We start from the raw sequence: 22,835 nt of genomic DNA on the forward strand, positions 1-22,835 counted from the left end.
AAGAGTTTCTGGCAGGTTTGAACCACAGCCTTGAAGTCCCTATGTCATAGCCACTCACAGTCCACCAGGGCTGCTGTCAGCCTGAGCTTCACCTTCATGTCCTTTTGTCCGGTTCCTGAGGGGCAAGGACTTTAGTCTAACACGGAGGAGCAGTGGTAGGATGGGGGATGGAGGGAGCTCTCCTTGTTCATCCACAGGAATAGACCTCACAGGGGTCAAAGTGAGGACTGTCATTTGACGGAACGCTCAATCACCTGACCAGAACAAAATAAGAGAAAGCAGAAAACAAAAAACATCACTGCCATTAGGGTACTAAGGACTCATATTGATGCGCTGGGTCATATTAGAAGTGCCCCTGTGAGATTCAGAGGCTGCAATTGTTGATGAGATTGGAAAGTCACGTCTATCTTCTTGAGAGTCTTGCAGTGGTTTGAAACTGCCAACCTTGAGAGTCCCAACACAATGGAAAATTATTGTGCAAATGGGATTTCTGTTAACTCTTCTCTAGCCTCAGGGCCAACAAATGAAATGACTCTGATTGAATCCCAGGTGGAAGCAGTCAGAGAGCTCTCATCTAAAGTAACCCTCATTTATATCAGAGAGGAAAGAGCTTTGTCTAAAGGGTGCTCCCCAGTTCCATCGAGGGGTTTGTCTCATCCCCAAGTTATGTGAGTCCAGACTCCGAGTGCAAAAGGTGTGTGTTGGGGCGGCGTCAGACGGTCTAGCCCTCAGGGAGGCTCTGCCCGGAATGTAAACCGCAGTCGCTCCCATGATCCCGGGGCCGCACAGGCCTGAAGCCCCTTCTAGGGTCTCCACGAAGGGAGGGACACTTGAGTCGGATTTCGGGCTGCACATAGGACTCCCAGGGTGAGATAGAGATTGAGGAGATGACCCTCGGAAACCCTCAGGGAAAACTGGGTCCAAATGATCACGGTCCCAAGAGACGCGCCCCTGATGTCGGCCCTCGGAGGTTCCTCTAAGGCGTTGCCCTTTGAGGACCCCCACGTCCTTTAGCCGGAAGTGACGCACTTCAAAAGCAACGTTACCGCCCAAGAGCAGGAGAGGTGACCGTTTCTTCTTCGAGGCGTGTCTGGTCTCAAACTAGGAGTCGCAGGTGTGCTCTGGAGGCCAGGTAAGGGGCCCAACCTCACGCAGAGGGACCATCTATGTAATCCAGACCTCCTCTAGGCCTTACTAAGTCACTGTCCCCCCGCCAGGTTCCCAGTCCCCAACCCACCGTGACATGGGACGTCTCCTGAGCTGGGTCTTCAGACGTTGTTTAAAGGAGCGGCCCTTGTCCTGAGGAGGGAGGCGAACCAGGGTTTCCTGGGGTTTAGAGAGGGTCCACCGCACTCCTGAGCCAGGCGGCTCTGCACCAAGTGAATCCAAACAGAAGCCGCCCTGTTCTCCAGTGTGAAGCTCTCATGCATGTACGGTCCCCTGACTCACCCCGAGTTAGATGCGGCCTTCAGTCTGGCGCACAGAGCATCAGCCCTGAATCCAAATGGTCTCTGAGGAGAGGAGGGCGGAAACCCACATCTCCTTCTATCCCCGGCCTTCCCCGCGGGGATCACTGGGCAAGGCTGGCACACGCAGCCTAATATTCACCCCCTCCCCCCACAGGCTTCTCAGACCCTGGGCTGACCAGATCAGGAGGCTGGTGCTTGCCTGCTGGAGGCCGAGTCTCTCTCAGCCTCCCTCCTCAGTGGGTGCTGTCACGTGCCCACCCACACTCCTCCCTGGTGTCCTTGAAGACAGTCACCATGCCTCGTGGTCAGAAGAGTAAGCTCCGTGCCCGTGAGAAGCGTCGCCAGGTCCGAAGTGACACCTGCCATGCACAGGGGAAAGGGTCTGCCCTCTCCTCCTCTGCTGCTCTTGGGGAAACTGCCCAGAGCTCTCCTGGTGTTCCAGTTTCCCAGGGGCCCCTGAGAGGCCAGTCCTCCACCACTGCTGCTGCAGGCGATGCTGCCAAGGGCCACCATAAAGGAAGGCCACGTTCTTCTGTGGTGCCACCCCCCACTGACAGCATTCAAAAAGCCCTGAGGACTGGGCTGGTGGCTTTGCTGTTACTGTTCCTGCTGAATAAATATAGAAAGAAAGAGCCCATCACAAAGGCGGAAATAGTGAAAGTTATTGGTAGAAAGAACAGGGAATCTTTCTCTGACATCATGAATTTTGCATCTAAAATGTTGGAGCTGGTATTTTGTCTTGACCTGAAGGAAATGGACCCCGTCACCCAAACCTATGTCCTCCTCCGCAAACTCTACTTCACCGAGGATGAAGGGATTCTGGATGGTGATGGTGACAGGGAGTTTCCCAGGTACGGTCTCCTGATGGCTCTCCTGTCCTTAATCTACGTAAAGGGCGGCCGGGCCACTGAGGACGAGATGTGGGAATACTTGCATAGGTTGGCCGTGTATGATGGGGAGAAGCACATTATCTTTGGGGACCCCAGGAAATTCATAACCAAAGATTTGGTTCAGGAAATGTACCTGGAGTACGTGCAGGTACCCTATAGTGATCCCCCATGCTTTGAATTGCTGTGGGGCCCCAGGGCCCATGCTGTAACCAGCAAGTTGCAAGCCCTGGAGTTTTATGCCAAGCTCACTGGTACAAAACCGGCTGCCTTCCCGCTTCAGTATGAAGCAGCTTTGAGAGAGGAGGAAATGAGGGTTAGAGCCCGAGTTGCAGCCAGAGCCAGTCGTGCTATGAAGTCCAGGGCGTGTCCCAGTGCCACACCCAGCAGCTCCTCCAAGCCTTAGTCAAGTCTGAGGCAGATCACTCACTCTGCGCTTCAAAATAGAATTTAGAATTCAAGTTGTGGAAGGGCTGGGCTCAAGAGATTGTACTAGATTATACTTAATATCTTGTGTTTGTTTTCATTTGTACTTTGTTGTTTGCTAGTTGTCAAATATCGTGTTAAGTTTAATGTCAATTTAGCTTATGATCTCAGTTATGATCTCAATTATTTCTCTTTATATGAAGTATGACTATGAGATTTGGTCTCTTCCTAACGCAACTTGAAAAGCCTTGAATCTTTCTTGGTGTGTACAGATTTCTAGAACAAGAAAACCTCAGTTTGAAAGTGAGATTGTTTTGGAAATGTGAATGAAACCCACAATAAAATACTTGTTATTTTGCTTTGTTCATTTCTGTCTACCTTTCTATTTGTAAGAAAACAAATATGCACACACATATCTGGAAATTCATCATTATGCAAGATTATAGAAGACATTAAACTAATTAATAACACTGTTGTTAGGTAACTCCTCCAATCCCAATTGTTCACTGAGAATAGTCTGTTTGAAGCACTCTGATGTTGAGAAATAAGACTCAGACCTCTCCTTTTAGATCTAAAAGCAGCTGTCACTTGAAGAGGAGGGAGAGAACACCTCTGTGAACCAAGGTGCAAGCAAAATTAAAGGGTGAAAATCAGGGACGTTCCAGATGGGAGCAGTCTAGTACACACAATTGAAGCAGCGAATTTTTTTTGGGGGGCTGATACACTGTGATCCCCAAAAGGCAGGTCATCTTCAATTTAGCCCTATGGTGCTGGAAAAGATGGGAGATGAAAAGGTCGGTGTGAGGTACAGATTAGGGGGTAAGGGGTGAGGTATTCAGGGGCAGATACTGCCATGATGCGCTCAACATCAAGACACTGACCCTGGACTCAAGGTTGGTTCTTACTGTGACTGCAGCATTGTGTGTAAACCAGGGAGAAATCCCCAGCAGGGACAGGACTGGAGTCCGTTTGTGGTTTTCTCCCTGTGCACTGGAAGCCATGCTGTGACTGGGCATGTCATGCACTGCATGTCTGTGGAGAGCCTGGGAAAGAAGATACCCGCTAAGGTGAGTTGTCAAGAAGCCAGTTCTCATTCATTGGCTTGGGCTGGGGTGCCAGAGCGCACTCCGACAAAGAACATGAGAATGGGTTCCCGTGAGTATCCCTCAGGAGCCCTGGTGGTGCAGTGAATATGCGTGAGGATTTCTAATGCAAGGTCACCACCTCAAACGCCCTGTCCCTCTTTGAGCAGGGACTCATTCATTGCGAGGTTTCCTGTGGAAAATGTGCTCAAAGGTTTCATGAAACGTAACAGGGGCCACGGGAGAGAGAGACCTCCAGGTTGGAATACTCAGGAAGATACCCCAGACTAGGAATCACACAAAGACCACCTGCACCTACTGCCACATGGACAAGGTTGTGGGCAGGCCTTCTGAGCATTCCCTCCCTTATCCTTCAAAGATGTCACGAACCTCAGTATCTTGGCCTAAGAAGAGCACTTCAAGGTAGTTGATATAGGAGTTTTAGTGGCTGATAAAAATCAAGGTGACTGCCCTTAATGAGGATGGTGGTAGGGTCCTACAAGAGAATTGGGTCCCTTCCTGGCTGTCCTCCCAGGCTGTCAATCTGAGGACCCTGAAAATAAATGAATCACTTACTGCAGAAGATAGGAGGCCCCAAGGAGCCCTGTCCTATCCTGTCCTCCAGCCCTGGGTGTAGCAGTCAGAGACAGAATCCTGAGGTTAAAGACTCCCTTCCTTTCCCACAGGAGAGAGGGATCCGGTGTAGTAGGGACTTGTCCAGGAGCTGTAGAAGGACAAGGACACTAACAGGAATCCAGGTGAGGATTCACTGTCTCATGAGGGAATCTCCAATTAAAAGTGGAGTGGATCACACGGGGCGCCACAGAGCATTTTACCCAAGAAGCCACCTGCAGAGTTTTTAGGCAGAAGTTGTGCCCTCTCATTTGGGGCAAACAAGGTATCAGGCAGGTAAGACTTGCATGTATATGGAGGGAGTGGGGTTGTGGGTTCTGCAGACAGAGGAGACTTGACTGTAAATGGAGTAAGGTGTACGGGAGGGAGGGGGGGCAAAATTATTCCCTAAGTAGGCTTTAATCAGAGCACTGATCAAGCTATTACTTACTCCAGGGAGGCTTCAGGACCCGCATTTCCATAATGCAGGCTTTTCAGTCTTAACTGGTGACGGAGGTCTCTATTGGCAGGAACTTCACTCAATCTCTGACAAGTATCAGGATGCAGAACCTAAGCAAAGTGTGTATGTACTACCACCTCCAAAAGTGTGGTTCAGAGTCCTGCCCCCGCTGATGGCCTTTGGACAATCACCAATCTCCTGTGCTCCTGGACACTCACCAATTGCATTATCACGATGTGATGCTTCTGGTAGCTGGCTTTGTGGGGACAGAATTGCAGATCTGGGAGTTCTATTGTTTGAGAAGTTAGTCTTCTGCTTGTGGGTTAGCAAAGTGGCAGATTGGTCAGGAAACAAGGTGAGGACCTTGAAGTTAGACTGGAATCAACACCCACGCCAGAGCAAAGCATCCCCTGTCCTGCTTCCATTGCATGTCCTAGGAGAACCTAGCAAGAAGATCTGGCTTAACTTCTGTCTAGAGTCTCCAGGATATTATCATGTGGGCTCAGGTAGTACTCCTACTCTTTAGAGGACGATTAAGTCATGGGCTTACCTGCTAGTGTCTAGATGAGAACCTTGAGGACTAACGTATCTAAAGGAGGAGCTCCGCAAGTTCTCCAGCTGACGTTGCCCCTGGAAAGACCTCGGGAGTTGAAGGCCTTAGTTGAGCCCAGCTCTCGGTGTTCTCCAAAGGACATTTACCCAGGCCTTATCGGGAATCTATGTGAGAGGGGACTTTTGGACCTTGGGGCCTCGTTTCCCCCTGGAGCATCCTAGGCAGTGGTGGGATTCAAATAATCTAACAACTACTTCCCTTCCACATTGTCCATTTTAAGTATAAGAAAACACAATGATGTGCTAATGTGAAGTTTGTTATTCCACACACTTAATCCTTAAATTTAAACAATAAAAGAGGCACAAGAAAATGTTAGGCAGCTTAGCCTAGGGATTTGGGAAGTCCATTTACGCATGCCCAGGAGAGCCAGCATAGGACAAAACTGGATTTTCCCCCGTCGGTGGGCTCAGATGGGCGTAACACCTGGAGCAGCCCACCTGGGCCAGGTGATTGCAATTCAGCCAATGGGAGCGACCTGGGGTCGTTCACCAAGCCTTCCCCGGGAACCCTTGAAAAGGCAGGGACCTGAAGGGAGAGGGACTTGGCTGGTCTGGTCCTCTTCATGGGAGGAGAGAGATCCTTGCGTGACCAGGAACAGTCTCTGCCAGGCCGCATGGTCAAAGGAATCCTATGGGTGCCGCGTAAAACCTGAAGCTTGTTTTAACTCTCATTAAATTCACTTGGATTACGAGCCGTCTTCGGCGTGAAATTTTTCTCGCACAGAGCCAAGGACGGAGGCTGAAATCCAGCCTGGAGAGACCTTACAAAACTGCATTATAGAAAGATTTTACCACGTGAATGAAAGGTATTAAATAATAACTGACAAACAAAATTGGAACTGATTTAAGATTGTTTTTCATATTGGTTCTTAGCTGCCATCTTCCCTTGCAACTTCCTTCGTTTCTATGTGAGCACCACGAACAGTGTTGTGTATTTTTACCCACCTTTTCAGTGTAGGAGAGGCATCCCATTCCTTTAGAGGGAGGCTCATTAGACTATTGTCATTGTGTTTGATATATTCAAAATAGGTGAACATAGTATGCTCATCTTTGAGAAACAGCTTTCTTCTTCTGATAAACTTAAAGTAATTGTTCTGACTACTTTTTCTGCTCTTTGATCAATTTCAGGAATTACAAATTTCACTCCTAATATCTTGTGGGAATTCAGCGTCATAAAATGCTGAAGTGAATCGGCAGCGTGTCCCCCTCTGGTTGTTTGGCACTGTTCCTCTTGACCTTATATGTTTGCTTACTGAAGGGACAAGGGCAAGCAAGAAGAATGGACTGTTTCATCAAAAGCAAACCCAGTTTTATGAAAGAATAAATTAATATGCAGGCATTGTTGTATCTAATTCTTCACTCCTACAGACAGAATGAACATTGCTATGGGTGCTCAGAATGGACTGTTTTGAAGATGAACATTAAAAACAAGTAAGAAATGTAAATTTGTGGTTTCCACATTGGGCAGCCAGCCACCTTAGAGAGAATCTGGACTACAAGTGCCATTTCCACAATCGGTTAGCCAAACTCAACCAAAAAATTATCTCCCAGTTTTTCCAAATCCCACCGTTGGTCTTAGGGATGCGGTATCTTGGTTTAATGAACCAGCTCCTATTCTACAAAAGGAGGAGACACAAGACCTAACAGGAGTTTCAGTGAAGCCTGTGTGGAAGGAATGTGGTTATCACCCAGCAAAGAAATGGAGAAGCAACCAGGAGTTCCTGCTTGTGGTCCTTGGGCACTCAGACATGGAAGTCAGGCATCTGTGGACTCTCCTTTTCCTTTTGGATGCCGACAGGTTGGTGAGAGCCCTGATGTGAGAGCAGGAGCTTCAGATCAGCAGAGGCAGCTGTGCCAGGTCGTCACTGAAGCCTGAAGCCCTCAGTTCCACTTAGAAGCAAACTGAGGGCTATGAATTAACACAGCAAGGTAGCAATTTCCAGGGTACTCAGAGAGCCATATCCACTGCCAATATTCCAGTTTTGTGCGGCTAAAGGGGTTATGGGGAACCCAAGAACACATATATAAAGAATGATAATTCCTCCCAGAGTATACCCATCAGTCTTCAGTCCAGCATTAATACTTTAATTCAGAAAGCACTAATTTTGGTGAAGTTCCTGATTCAAATGCATAAAAGAAAAGTCGAACATTACGAAGAGAAACATGTTGAAGATTGTCGACAAGAAATTAAAAAATGTCTCTTTCCTTAGATCTTCAAGAGAGCTTCTTTCAGCGCTGCTAGTGTTTGCATTGACTAAAAGGAAGTTGACTCCACCCAAACAGTCCAATGCCTTTCTCAGCAAAATGGACCTCCCTAACAATGGGATGCTCCCTGGACGGGGTTTCCAAAACTGGTCTCCTGATGACTCTCCTGGGTGTGATTTTCATGAATGGCCACTATGCCAGTGGGGAGAGTATCTGGGAATTCCTACAGATGATGAGAAATTATGATGGGAAAAGGCACTTCATTCATGTAAAACCTAGATAAGTCATCACTGAAGATTTTGTGAAACTAAATTACCTGGAAAACTGGCAGGGGCCCAACAGTAATCCTCCTAGCTAGGAATTCCTGTGGTGCTCCAGAGCCTACCCTTAACCAACAATTTGAAAGTCCTAGAGATTTTGGCCAAGATCAATTCCACTGAAGACACGACTTTCCCATTCTGCTACTACAAGGCTTTGAAGTAAGAAAAAAATGAAATGAGAATTTGTAGTTTTAAAGGGGGCATCCAGCATCATGCAATTCCTCTCAAGCTTAGTGAAGTGTAAGGCCGGCTCTTTGTGTTGGAGGAGGGCAGTCAGCACTCTCAGTGCGGGCCGACTGGGTGGGGCTAGAGGGAACCCAGCGTTTAATACTTTAGTTTGGTTCTCTTCTCTCTAGGTAAAAGAGATATTTACCTGGATGTGGTTAGTCATTAGATGTTGATCCTTTTGAGGGAAGGCTGTATTAGCACTATCATATACACTTATGAGTCATGTCCAGAATTTTTTCCCTCCAGTATATCATGATAAGCTTTGCTATTTAAAAAATAAGTAAAGAAAGGATGGGGAGAAGGAAAACCTGCTATTTTGATGACCTGAAGCAAGATAACATGGAAGTGAAAACTGCTTCTTTGAAAGTGAAGACCACAGTGATTGAAGAAAAATACAAAAAACCTGGAGTCAAAGAATAGAAATATAATATAGCATGGCCTGTATTAGCCTTTACCAAACTATTCCTTTTGCCATTAAATGAATTTGAGATGCTTGACTTTCTGTGCTTCACTCATTTAATACTGTAGCAAATATCAGTTTGAATGAAATGGGCCCCTCTTCACTTAGTCATGAATGCCTGTAGCATTACGTAAGCATGAACTGTGTGAACGTGTGAACGATGCAGTGCTAAAACTTATTCATAGTCTTTCAAGGTGATGTGCTAATACATGTTCCACACAATTTTCAGGGGCAGGACTGGAAGATGTCCTGTGCTCTAGTCCCAGTTCTCTTGGAATTATGCTCTGACTTAGGGTGGGCTGCCCAGCAGGCTTATGGGAGTTCCTAGAAAATAAAGGAGATAGTCCTGAAAGTATGGCATGAAGAAGTCACTGCTCTAGAACTTTAGGGTGGGCGTGAATCTATTTTCTTCTTCTCATAGAGCAGCTAAGTGGCATATCTAGTGTCTCCTAATTCACTTTACAGCTCACTGTTCCAAATGTATCCCAAGGATAAAAAGAAAGTTGTTGCCCAATATACTGGGCAGGACAGCATAGTCCCAACAGAGAACTTAAAAAAAGAAATATTTGGATTTGGTTCAAGATGCAGTATAGTTGAGCAGCAAATACTTAGAGCTCTTTCGTGAAAGGTGGGCCTAGTGTCCAGGTTGCCTAGTATCCAGTTGCCCCCCACCCCTATGCATCTGTCCTGAGCCAGAATTCCTGAGATCTGCGATCTGTTCCTTGAGCAATCACCACTCAACAGGCTGAGCTGCCCCAGTGTACAGACAAAGCTGCTGGAGGTAGCAATGGACCCACCCCATCCCAAGGCCAGGTCTCTATGCTAGGAGATATTTGCCTTCCCTGCCAAGGCACTTGCAGATTGCAGTGCTTGTGTGATCGCTTGTAGCAGCTGCCCACCCCTGGTGCTCCTCTCAGAGAGCAGTTGCCATTTCCTGCAGCTCCACTCTCCCCAAGTGGCAGTGATGCACTCTTGGGCTCAGATCCCTACTTCCATTCACCCGAGGCCCTGGAACCTGACCTGCAATCTACTTGTGTCTTCTTAGCTGACTGGCGACAGGGGGCGATCCACCCCAATTTTAACCTGGAACACCACCACCAACGCCCTGCCTGCCCACTTGCTCCCGCCTTGAATGCTTCCTTGCAGCACTCTCTGAGCCAGCATTTCTGGGCACTTCCCTCCACTCCCATTGGCTATAGGACCACTTCCTGAGACCATACAGCTTCTGCCAGGTTCTGAGCTATGCCACTCCACTGGAGGGCCCTGTGGCATACTCACAGCACCTGAGATGGCACTGAGTGAACCACCTTGTTGGCCCGGGTCATTCTTGGAGGTGCCAGAGGCTCTTCTGCTGTGTTCCTCCTGATTGACCAACTTCTGCCTACTGGCTCATCCCTCCAGGCCTGCAGAGAGCAGAGGAATGCATGCTTTATAGGAGCATAGGTTCACCACACATAGCCTGGCTTCGGAACACTAGATTAGAACCATTTCCCGTGGAAGCAATGCCGCCTCCAACTGTATTTTCTATTAGGCAACTTAAACAATTGGAGGGAAAAGAAAAAAATATTTTTATTAATTAAAGAAGAAAAATGGCAGCTAAACGTGCCCTGACAGACTAAGTCAAAGTATTCCACAGACATACACATAGACTCCAATCTGAACTCCAGTAACTGATACTCCTCACAACTCTTGGTCACTTGACCATCGAGGAACTCTGCCTACACAGCGCTCTCACTCACCTTTTTAGTAGGTCACAGGCAGCCACCTGAAAGCTTCCATAACAGTAACACAGAGAAAGACCTAAGGGCCCCCTGGTCTCCCAGAAACATGAGGCCTACAAAAGGATGGAGGAAAAATCAACATACTACATCATACTGAACGAAAACAACAACAACAACAGACGACAGATAAACACAGTGGCACAGTTAATGATGCTAACAGAAGAATCAGACAAGGGTTTGTCACAGAAAGAAATCTTCAGAAGTCTGTGTGGAGTAATACAGGAGCTGAGGGAAGCAACTCAGAATAAGCATGCAATGATAGAGGAGATGAAGTCCCCAAGAGATGGGATGAAGTGCATACACCAAAGGGAAATGCAGATGGTAACACATGAGATAGCTGAAGCCACACACAAGGTTACGGAATTTACAATAAGGCTTAAGGAGGCAAGAACCATATAAGTGATTTTGAAGACACTCAAACAGAGCTCAGCAAGCGAAAAAGACAGTCAGATAGGAAATTAAAGAACCAGAAGATGACCTGAGATCAATGACAGATGCTATGAATTGGAGTAATATTGGAATAATTAGTGTACCGGAGCATGACACAACACACACATCCACAGCCACGTTAGCCAAAGAAGTTCTGAAGAAAATTCCAACTTTTATAACTGAGTATCAGGCACTCATACAGGAAGGAGACTGGATACCAACCAGACTAAACCATAAGAAGAACTCAACAAGAAATATAATTTTATAAATATCCAACTTTGGGGGGAAAAGAAAATTTTAAGTGACCCAAGGAAAAGGAAAACCACCACATACAAAGGAGCTAAGGCAAGAGTATGTCCTGACCTATCAGAAGACCCCATGACGAGGAGGAGAAAGTGGAGCAACATCTTCCAAAAGCTAAAAGAAAAACAAACGCCTCTCAAGAATCCTTTCCTCTGCCAAATTATTCATTAAGATAGATGGAGAAATAAGGGTTTTCCAGGACAAGGAAAGACTCAAAGAATATGCTGCAAGACAACTGACCCTGCGGAAGAAACTGGCTGACTCACTATAGCCAGAGGATCAGCCTCCACCAAGCACAAGAAGGAGACCCCCATGTAGCCCAACTGCATCCAGAAGCCAAAAGTACCAACAACAGTACGGGCCTCAGAAGGAAAAGAAGACAAGAGAAAAGCCACACACACCAACATAGCACACTGATATGAAGGGAGATGGGGAAACATCCAAAACCCAAGACGTGATATGACAGCAACGAATCCACAGATTGTGATAATAACTCTGAAAAGCAATGGCCTGGATTCATACATTGAAAAAAAATGGCTTGAGTACTGCCTCTGAAAACATCACCCCAAAATCTGTAATCTACAAGAGACACATCTGAAGTACACGTACAAAATTAAACTAAGAATAAAAGGTTGGCGGAAAGAATATGAGACGAATGATAACTTTAATAAAGCAGCGGTGGCAATCCTAATTTCCTATAAAATGGACCTCAAGATTAAAACCATAGAACGACAAAAGCAGGGGCAGTATATAATGCTCAACGCACCAGTAAACCCGGAATTAATTAGCATATTGAATATTTACGTGCACAAAAATGGAGTGGTGAATTTGTTCAAAAAACTATTAAAATGAGGAAAAAAGAAATCACGAATTCAACAATCATAGTAGGTGACTTTCATACTCTGGTATCAGAGAAAGACAGATCACTGGGAAAGAAGCTCAGCAAAGAGGCTATAGAGCTAAATAAGACAATTTGGAAACGGGACCTGATAGTTTTCCACCCAAATGCAAAGAAATTCACTTTCTTCTCAGGTCCACGTGGCTTCATTTCAAGGATCTATCACATGCTGAGACACAAGTCAAGGCTGATTAAATTCAAGGACACAGGGATTTCTCAGCTGTCTTTCTGGGATCACGGTGGCCTGAAGCTGGAGACTAATAAAAGGACAACCAGAACAGCAAGGACAATCAATGGGAGGATGGGCAACAGTCTTCTGGGACATGAATGGGTACAGGCCCAGATTAGGTAAGATATTTAGACGTTTCCAGTAACTAATGAGAACAAGAATACCACATTTCAGAATTTATGGGATGCAACAGAGGATTATCAAGATGTTACCAACAAAGAAAGCCTCCGGGCAAAATAGCTCTATAGCAGAATTTAGCAAACATTCCGGTAACGGTTGACACACATCCTCCACAGACTACTCCAGAGCAAAAAAAGAAGGCAATCTCCCAAACTCATTCTAGGAAGACAGCATAAATTTGATACTCAAACAGGGCAAAGACCCCACAGACATAGAGAACTACAGACAAATAGTTCTAATGAATATAGATGCAAAAATAATTAACAGTATATTGGCCAATATAATACAAATCTATCTATATTATACACCACATCGATAATAAAGGATAAGAAACACATGATAATATGCATAGCCACAGAAGAAGCATTTGACAATATCCAACACCCATTCCTAATTAAGAAACTCACAAAGATAGGAATGGAAGGTAAAATCCTCAAGATAATACAAACTGTATACCAAAAGCCAACAGCATATATCATAGTCAATGAAGAAAAGACAAAAACAATCCCGCAAAAAGGGTACATGAAAAGCATGCCCGGTGTCCCTACTTCTATTCAACATTGTACTGGAGTTCCTAGTTAAAACATAAGCGATCAAAAGGACGTAAAAGATATAAAAATGGGAGTGAAGGAGGTGAAACTATCATTATTTGAAGATGACATGCTCCTGTGCAATACAAGCCCCAAAAGTACCTCAATGGGATACTTAGAGCAATAGAAGACTATGGCACAGTGGCAGGTTAGTGGATCAACAAACTGAAGTCGAGAGGTTTACTATACACATCAGACAGGAGCGTGGAAGAGGAGAGCAAGAAGGAAGTACCCTTCACAGAAGCCAAACAATATGTAATAACTAGGAATATATTTAATTTTAAAAAGACCTGTACAAGGAATATTTCAAGCCCCTACTACAGGAAATGAAAAGCAACATCCTAAAATGGAAGAACATACCATGCTGGTGGTGAGGAAGGCACGACAGAGTAAAAATGTCAATCTACCCCATAACATTTATAAGTTTAATTCTATTCCGATTAAAATACCAACAACCTTCTTCAAAGCTGACCACCAATTTCATATGGAGAGCAAAGAAGCCCAGAATTAGCTGATAACGGAAGAAGAAAGACAAAGTAGGAGAACTCACTTTACCTGATTTTAACAGCTACACTAGTCAAAAGAGCAGGTACTGGCACAATGACAGATCCTCAGACCAGTGGAAAGGAAAACAAAGGCCAGCCATAAAACCATCAGCATATAAACGACTGATCTTCGGTATGGATCCCAAAAACATCAATTGGGAAGTGGACCCCTTTTTAACAAGTGGTGCTGGAAAAAATGGATATCCACACGTAGAAAAATGAAACAAGATGTTTACCTCAACCCATATACAAAACAAACTCACGGTGGATCACAGACCTAGAAGTAAAACCCCAAACAATCAGGACCATCAAGGAAGGTATCGGGACAAACCTACGATCATTGGCCCAGGGAATTCCTAGACTCACTGCAATAAGGTAGGGGACACAGACAGGTGAACTGGAAGTCGACAAGTGAGATTTATCAAGAATTAAACCCCTGTGTGCCTCGAAAAACTTCACCAAGGGGGTAACAAGGCAACTAACCGATTGGGAGAGGATTTTTACTAATGACACATCAGACAAAGGGCTTATTACTAAAATCTACAACACCTTCATGGTCTGCAAAAAGAGGAAAACAGTTAGCCCCTCAAAAGTGGGAAAAAAGAACTGAAAAGAAATTTCACCTGTCAGGAGACCCGTATGGCCAATAAATACATGAGAAATTGTTCTATTTCATTAGCCATAAGAGAAAGGCAAATTAAAACAACCATGAGATATCACCTAACACCCCTAAGGCTAGCCCAAATCAGAAAGACAGAGATCAATCCAGGTTGCAGGGGATGTGGTGAAATAGGAACACCCCTCCACTGCTGGAGGTCATGTAGATATGTACACCCACTGTGGAACGCGATCTAGTGATACATACACAAAATGGAAATTAATCTACCTTATGATCCAGCCAGCCCTCTACTAAGCATATACGCACAGGAGGTAAGAAATAAAAGAGAACCAGTCATCTGCGCTCCAATGTTAATTGTGGCGCTATTCAAAATTACAAAGGGTTGGAAACAATCTAAATTTCCATTGATAGACGAGTGGATTAGTGAACTCTGGCACATACACACAATGGAGTAGTACTACTTAACACCAAAAAGCATGGATGATCACATGAAAAATGTCGTTCATGGGAATAGTGGGAAGGGATTATATTAAGCGAGGTAAGCCAATCTCAAATGGACAAGTATAACATGGGTCCCCTGAGCTAAGTACAATCAGAACAGCAGGAGTAGCAGAAAAGACACTTATCTCACCATATACTGGTGGAAGCATAGGCAGTATAGTAGGCCAGACCCAACCCAGGGAGGTACAGGTGAATCCAACATAATGATGGGGAAAGGAGAAAAGATGAGGGAGAATGGGGTTGGAGCAAAACTGAGCTGATGACATGGAGGGAAGAGTGTACTAACCCACCCAGGGGGACAATATTGATCACGTCTCCACTGAATTGGAGAGTGCATACAGAACCCACCATGATGCACCAAACCGGCAGGGTAACATAACACGTGGAGGAATCCATTAAAAGACTGGACAATAGGGTCGGCCACAACCAGAACCAGCCTGACCTCCACCGTGGAAGTGTGTGTCACAGAGAATGACACTAGAATCTCTGTTCGGGAAAAGGAGCCAACCTACCACACCCAGAAGGAAGCAAACAAAGAAGGAAAAAGAGAAAGGGGCAGTCGGCCTAGACTCCATATGGACTCACCAAGTTTAGAGGATGACGTACCTGCATGGAGCTACTGGGACCCAGAGAGGGCTCTGGGACTCCCCAAAGCTCACGGCATGTTTTCCACTACTGGAACCTAGGAAGACATGGGACAATAATGGGGACAAACGGTGGGGCGACAGTGGGGGAATGGAGCATATCAGATCAGCAATTGGAGTAAAAGCCAATCAATAGAGCTCCTGATAGGTCCCAAAAATGGACTTCAAGCGAGGAGGGGAAGCCCCCGATCTCCCTCAGGACCAGTGGGGAGCGTTTCTTGGGGACCAGAAAACAGACTTGGACTTCAGTATGGTTTTTTTTCTCTCATCTTTTTCTCTTTCCTTTAATTTCTTCAACCTTTTGTTTTGTTATTGGTCAGATTAGGGCATGGATGGTCTGCCTAAGTATATGGGTAGGACCATGTGATAGAATCCCAGGGAGAAGGCAATGGGGCCAATGGCCCAAGAAGGTAGAGGGGGGAGATTGAGGTGGGGAGAAGTGTGTGGTAAGTGGGCGGCTTCAGGGACAGAGGGACAAGTAGAGAAGAAGAAATAGCATCTAGGAGAGGTTAGAGATCCTGTGAGTATTAAAGCAACATCAAGCTATTGGAGAGGAAGCGCTAAGAGGTGGAAAAGGGGAAAAGAGGTGGTGGGGCAGGAGGAGGCAACAGTAAACAGAGGCATCCTCTAGGAATCAAAGACATAGATAGGGAGATTAACAGAGGTGTGCACTTATGCAAATCCATAACAATCGTGGTATTGGCCTGTGTACATATATTTATAAGGCAATACACTGAAGCTGTAGATGGCCTTGGCCTTAGGCCATATCTTCCCTTAAAACTTTGTTCTAACAAGTTGGCATTTTGCAATGCTCAACCCCCACTCCCATACAAAAGGGATACATAAGCAATAAGCAGATTTGATGAAGACAGAGAAGGTACACGGCTATTAGCAGATACAGTGTCTGGGATCTTAAAGGGTTGAAGTTAAACAAGTGGCCTTCCAACAGTGAAGCAAAAAGCTCACATGGAAGAAGTGAAGACCTCTGAGAACTTAAAGTGTGCTGTCTTACAAGCCAGAAATCCTGGGACAGATTTATCAGTCGCATTTCATGCAGGGACAGTCCTTTAACATCAAAAATGGGCGGTCCTACATGCCGCACATCAGGGGACATATTTTTCAGAGACCTATTTTGCAGCAGGTACAGGCTGCCTTTTATGTCCATCTGCCCTGGCCTCCTCCCACAGGGCTCTTCCAGGCAAGGGATGACCCTGAAACTGTATACCCCCCAGTCACTTCCAGATACCATCTTACCCTCAACCTGAGTCCTGCCGGGTCTGTTTTCAGCTATTCCATTGACCTTCTACTTTGGTGCCTGGGCTGCTTTACGTTTGAGTTCAAGCGATCCTGGTTCTAGGGCCGTAAAGGCCACAGTTGGCCATGCAGTTTGGCCCGAACACCCCAGGAATTGGTCGTGGAATGACAGTGGGAACCGGGCAAACCTTCGCATTAGCAGCCAAAATGAGAACTAAAGTTGCAGGCAAATTTGTGGGGTCTAGCCAACGAGGTGGCTCCGCGGCACAGATCACGGGTTCTTCACACACCCTGGTGACGTACCCTTGCAGAAAGCAGACAGACTGGGGTAAAAGGGCAGGCCTGGCATTGTGAGGGGATTGCCCAAAGATCGACAGTTATTTCCCGGGCTACTTTGGTTCCCAGAACATTTGGGTCACTGTCCACTCAGCGCCATTACACAGCCCAAGGCGCCAGGGAAGTCTCCTGCAGGCACGTCCAAAGATTCCCGCTTAGCCATAGGGACATCAAGAGATCATCTTGAAGGGAGCCATTGACTCATAGGCCCTGGCTGATCAGTGTGCTCGTGCATCGGGAGGTTCCTATAAACTTTGCAAGCATGTGCCTACTATGACAAAAGAACCCAACAACAAACAAACAAAACACAACAAGAAAGAAAAGCTTGTAGTTAATTCAAGGACTGTAACTTGGCCTTTAGGAGTGTTTTCCAGTCCAGTCTGTTGGGGCACCAAGCCCTGGCCCCAAAGTTTATTTTTCGTATTCCCTGGGAACTTCCTTGGTCTGTTCGCTTGCTGTTCTACTGCACACCCTTAGTGTTTTGCCTCGGCGTGGTGGGATCAAATCGTGCGGAATTTCCAGAGTATGTCTTCTGTGTTATCCCCTGTGGGGCAATGGGTTAGTCAGGGATGGCCTATCTCATAGTGGGACCCGCCATGTAGTCTTTTCTGTGGATTGGCTGCTCAGACTGGGAATATTGTCCTCAAGGCCTGGTGGGACAGGATGTGTCCCACTCTCTTTCCCCCCCCCCCCACCTTCATTTGTTCCTGTGTGCTCTGATCAGACAGGTCCCTCTCTCTGAGCTGCATAGTCAGTGCTGTCCTCTGAAATAATTTCTTCTGGGGGGAGGGACAGGTGTACAAGTATTTGGGATTCGGGCCGGCCCCTCTGACCTCTCCACTGGTTCCCTACTGCACACTGGCATGTTGTATTCACATCTTGGAGCACTAGGTTGAAGTCTTGTTCCTCTTTTCCTGTGGAGATCTAAACATGAGTGCACTGAGGTAAGCTATTAAAAATGCAGAAGGAGCATGGGGAAAAAGCTACTGTATACAAACATTCCTGGGATGAGGACCAGGTAGTATGGCAGCGACCAGACCAAATCCTGGGATACATATAGTAGACAAATAGAAAGGATGTATACAAAGGAAAAAAAACAACAACAGGAAATTGGTAGAGGGCTCACTGGGCACTAACAAAGGGGAGGGTATTGTTTATATATCCACAGAGAGGTACATTTGTTGTTGATTTTGGTGAACTGGTTGTGGAAATGGCCCTTGTAATCCATATTCTTTTTAAGGTGGGTGGCTACCCAATGTGGTAATCACAAATTCATATTCCTTACTCTTTTTCACGTTCATCTTCAAAGCAGTATGTTCCAAGCCCCCATAGCAATGTTTATTCTATGCATAGGAAGGAGTAAAAAATTAGATACAACACGATGCCTGCATATTAACTTATTCTTTCATAAAACTGGTTTTGCGTTTTATGAAACACTGCATTCTAATGTCCTGCAGTTGTCACTTCAGGAAAAAAAAATATAAGGTCAAGTGGAACAATGGCAAACAAATGGAGGGGGACATGCTGCCATTCATGTCAGCATTTTGTGATATTAGGAGTGAAATGGGCAATTCCTGAAAGTGTTCAATGGGCTAAAATGTCAGAACAATTACTTAAACTTAGCAGAAGCTTTTCAAAGATGAATATATACATTCAGAGCAGTGAAGGCGCCTATCTGTTTTGAATACATCAAACACAATGATGGTCGTCTAATGAGCCTCTCTCTGAAGGAATGGGATGCCTCTCCTACACTGAAAAGCTGGTTAAAGATACGTCAGAATGTTCATGGTACTCACGTAAAAGCAAAGGATGTTGAAAGCAAAAATGGCAGTCAAAAAGAAGTATGAACAAATCTTAAATTTGTTCTATTTTTGCTGGTCAGGTATTATTTAATATTTTTCATTCATGTGGTAAAACTCTTTCTTATCATCTAGTTCCCCGTAACTCTTTTACTATTCTAACTGAAGTTTTAAGTATATGGAATAATAAAGTATGTATCAGTACAAATTGTGTTGTCTATACTTAAAACAGTCAATGGGGAAGTGAACTGGTTGTTATATTATTTGAATCCCATCACTGTCTAGGACGGTCCAGGAAGAGAGTAGGCCCCAAGACCCCAAAGCCCTATCTCACATAGATTCCCCAAAAGACCTGGGTAAATGCTCTTTGGGGAACAGCGAGACCACGGCTCAACTAAAGCCTTTACCTCCCCGAAGTCCTTCCAGTGCCAATGTCAGCTGGAGAAACTTTAGGAGCTCCTCCTGTAGATACATTAGCCTTCAAGGTCCTCATCTAGACACTAGCAGGTAAGCCCCTGACGTAAGTGTCCTATAAAGAGGAGGAGTATTATCTGAGACCATATGCTAACTTCCTGGAGACTCTCTAGACAGGAGGTATTCCAGATCGTCTTGCTAGGTTCTTTTAGGGCAAGCAACAGAAGCGAGTCCCGGGGATGTTTTGCCCAGGAGTGTGCTGCTCCCAGTCTACCTTCAGAGTCCTCACCTTGATTCCTGACCAGGTTGGCATTTCAACATTCCATGAGCAGAAAACGAATTTCTCAAATCACAGAACTCATGGTTCTGACATTCTGTCCTCACAAAGGTAGGTACTGATAGCATCACATCCAGATAATGCAGCTGGTGAGTCTCGAGGATCAAAGGACATTGGGGATTCTACAAGGGATGTCAGCGGGGGCTGGGCTCTAGTACTACACTTTTGGAGGTGGTGGTCCATTAACACATTGCTCAGGTTCTGCATCCTGGTACTTATCAGAGACTGAGTGAGGTTCCTTCCTATAAAGACCTCCATCACCAGTTAAGAATGAGACCACTGCATTCTGGAAAGGCAGGGCCTGAAGCCTGGAGAGCTTGCCTGGGGCCTCCCTGGAGTAACAGCTAGAGCGATGCTCTGATTAAAGTCTATTTAGGGAATAATTTCGCCCCTGACTTCCCCTCCCGTACACCTTACTCCATTTAGAGTTAAGTCTCCTCCGTCTGTAGAACTTACACTCCCACTCCCCTCCTGTTAAATCCCAGTCTTACCTGCATGATACCTTATGTGCCCAAGATTAGAGGACACTACATCTGCCTAAAATCTCTGCTGGTGGCTTCTTGGGGCAAATGTTCTGTTGTGCCCCGTGCAATTCGCTCTAGTTAAAATTGGAGCTTTTCTCACAAGACAGCGAGTCCTCACTTGGACTCCAGTTAGTGTCCTTTTCCCTGTGCACCCCCGCAGCAATCCCTCACTAGACTAGGGCCCACTCTCCAGCAGGAACTGAAGGGAGTCTTTAACCTGAGGATTCTGTTCCTGACTGCTCCCACAAGGGCTGGAGGACAGGATAGGGTGGGGCTTCGTGGAGTCTCCTCTCTTCTGCAGTGAGTGGTTCTCTCATTTCTTTTCAGGGCCCTCAACTTGACAGTCAGAGAGGAACCCACTTCCCTTTCTGGGCCCAACCATCATCCTCATTCAGGGAAATCACCTTGATTTCAATCAACTACTAAAACTACTCTATCAACTACTTTGTAGTGTTACTCTTAGGCTAAGATGCTCAGGTCCTTGAGATTTCTGAAGGATAGGGGAGGGAATACTCAGAAGCCCTCACGGGAACATTCTACGTTTTACAATACGCGCCAGCTAGTATTTGTGTGATTCCTGTAGCGGTCTTCCTCTTAACTGCTACGATCTTGAATGGAAATCTTGAGCACTTTTGCCACGTGGCACCTTCGAAAGAAGAATGAGTCCCTGCTCAAGGAATAACAGCAGAGGACACTTGGTAGACTTCCAGTGCAAGAATAAAAATGAAGACACAGCTGTTGTTTTCAAATTCGTGACCTTGCCGTAGCAGCTTAACACATATTCACTACGTAACCAGCGTTCCCTACTGATACTCATGAGCACCTAATTCTAATGTTCTTTGATGTATTACACTCCGGCACCCCAGCCCACGATAAAAGATGAGAACTGGCTTCTAGACATCTCACCTTAGAGAGTATCTTCTTCTTTCCCAGCCTCTCCACAGACATGCTCTGCATTAAATACCCAGTCAGAGCATGGCTTCCAGTGCACAGGGATAAAATCAGAGAAAAAAAATCCAATCGTGGCTGTTATGGGGATTTCTCCCTGGTTTACCTACAATGCTATAGTTACAGTAAGTAGCATTCTTGAGTTCAGGGTCAGGGTCTTGATGCTGAGCACACCATGGCAGTGTGTGCCCCAAACATAGTCCCCTCCTCCACATACTTCACATTGACCCTTTCATCTCCCAACTTTCCCTGCACTATCGGGCTAAATTCAAAATGATATGAATTCAGGCCACCAAATTCTCTGTATAATGGTGTGTATACTAGACTGCTCCCATCTGGTACTTCACTGATCTCCACCCAATATTTTTACTTGAACTTTTAGTAACAGAGGGGTTCTCACCCTCATCCTTAAGTGACAGCAACTTCTAGATGCTCAGCATCTATGGATAGGGCTGGATTTTCTCGCTCAACGTCAGAGCGCTTCAAAAAGCCAAATCTCCATGAATAATTGGTATGGAAGGAGGCATCTAACAAAGGAGTATTTAATTATCAACCATTCTTTAATGTCATCTACATACGTAATTAACCGATAAATCTCCAGATATGTTTGGGCGTTTAAATACTTAAAAATAGAAAGGTACACAGAAATCAACGAGGAAACAAAAAGATTATTTTAATGTGGGGTTGACTCACATTTCCAAAAACAATCTAAGTTACAAAGTGAGGTTCTCTTCTTCTAGAACTCTCACCAATCCAAAGAAAGATTCAAAGTTTTTCAAGTTGCGATTGTAAGAGACCAACACTCTTACTCATACTTTATACAAAGAGAAATAAATGTGCAATGTAGCTCACTCATAAACTGAGATCCTAAGCTAAATGAACATGCGACTTAACAGAATATTTGACAGCTACCAAACAACAAATAAAAAAAACACGGGATATTAAGCATAAACTCCAACAATCCTTGAGCCCAGCCCTTCCACAACTTGAATTCTAAGTTCTATTTTGAAGCGCAGAGTGAGTGATCTGCCTCAGACTTGACTAAGGCTTGGAGGAGCTGCTGGATGTGGCACTGGGACACGCCCTGGACTTCATAGCATGACTGGCTCTGGCGGCAACTTGGGCTCTGACTCTCATTTCCTCCTCTCTCAAAGCTGCTTCATACTGAAGCGGGAAGGCAGCCGGGTTTGTACCAGTGAGCTTGGCATAAAACTCCAGGGCTTGCAACTTGCTGGTTACAGCATGGGCCCTGGGGCCCCACAGCAATTCAAAGCATGGGGGATAACTATAGGGCACCAGCACGTACTCCAGGTACATTTCCTGAACCATATCTTTGGTTATGAATTTCCTAGGCTCCCCAAAGATAATGTGCTTCTCCCCATCATACACGGCCAACCTATGCAAGTATTCCCACATCTCGTCCTCAGTGGCCCGGCCACCATTTACGTAGATCAAGGACAGGAGAGCCATCAGGAGACCGTACTTGGGAAACCCCCTGTCACCATCACCATCCAGAATTCTTTCGTCTTCAGTGAAGTAGAGTTTGCGCAAGAGGATATAGGATTGGGTGAACGGGTCCATTTCCTTCAGGTCCAGACAAAATACCAGGTCCAACATTTTCGATGCAAAATTCATGATCCCAGGGTAGGCGTCCTTGTTCCTTCTTCCAATAACTTTCATTATTTCCGCCTTCATAAAAGGCTCTTTCTTCTTATATTTATTTAACAGGAACAGTAGCAGCAT

General features: G+C 45.6%; 2 protein-coding genes across 2 annotated transcripts; one reads left to right on the forward strand and one right to left on the reverse strand.

Annotated features, from left to right (window-relative positions):
* The first annotated feature begins 1,763 nt into the window (after positions 1 to 1,763).
* LOC142433246 (melanoma-associated antigen B1-like) lies at positions 1,764 to 2,762 on the forward strand. The gene has a single exon (XM_075538331.1). It carries the CDS (start codon positions 1,764 to 1,766, stop codon positions 2,760 to 2,762), a length of 999 nt encoding a protein of 332 aa, XP_075394446.1.
* Positions 2,763 to 22,133: 19,371 nt separating this feature from the next.
* On the reverse strand, positions 22,134 to 22,835 carry LOC142433247 (melanoma-associated antigen B4-like). The gene has a single exon (XM_075538332.1). It carries the CDS (start codon positions 22,833 to 22,835, stop codon positions 22,134 to 22,136), a length of 702 nt encoding a protein of 233 aa, XP_075394447.1.

Source organism: Tenrec ecaudatus, chromosome X, assembly GCF_050624435.1.
Source record: "Tenrec ecaudatus isolate mTenEca1 chromosome X, mTenEca1.hap1, whole genome shotgun sequence".
Lineage (NCBI taxonomy): Eukaryota > Metazoa > Chordata > Mammalia > Afrosoricida > Tenrecidae > Tenrec > Tenrec ecaudatus.

Coding starts and splice junctions, on each gene's coding strand:
- LOC142433246 (XM_075538331.1), top strand. CDS start 1,764: ATGCCTCGTGGTCAGAAGAGTAAGCTCCGTGCCCGTGAGAAGCGTCGC.
- LOC142433247 (XM_075538332.1), bottom strand. CDS start 22,835: ATGCTGCTACTGTTCCTGTTAAATAAATATAAGAAGAAAGAGCCTTTT.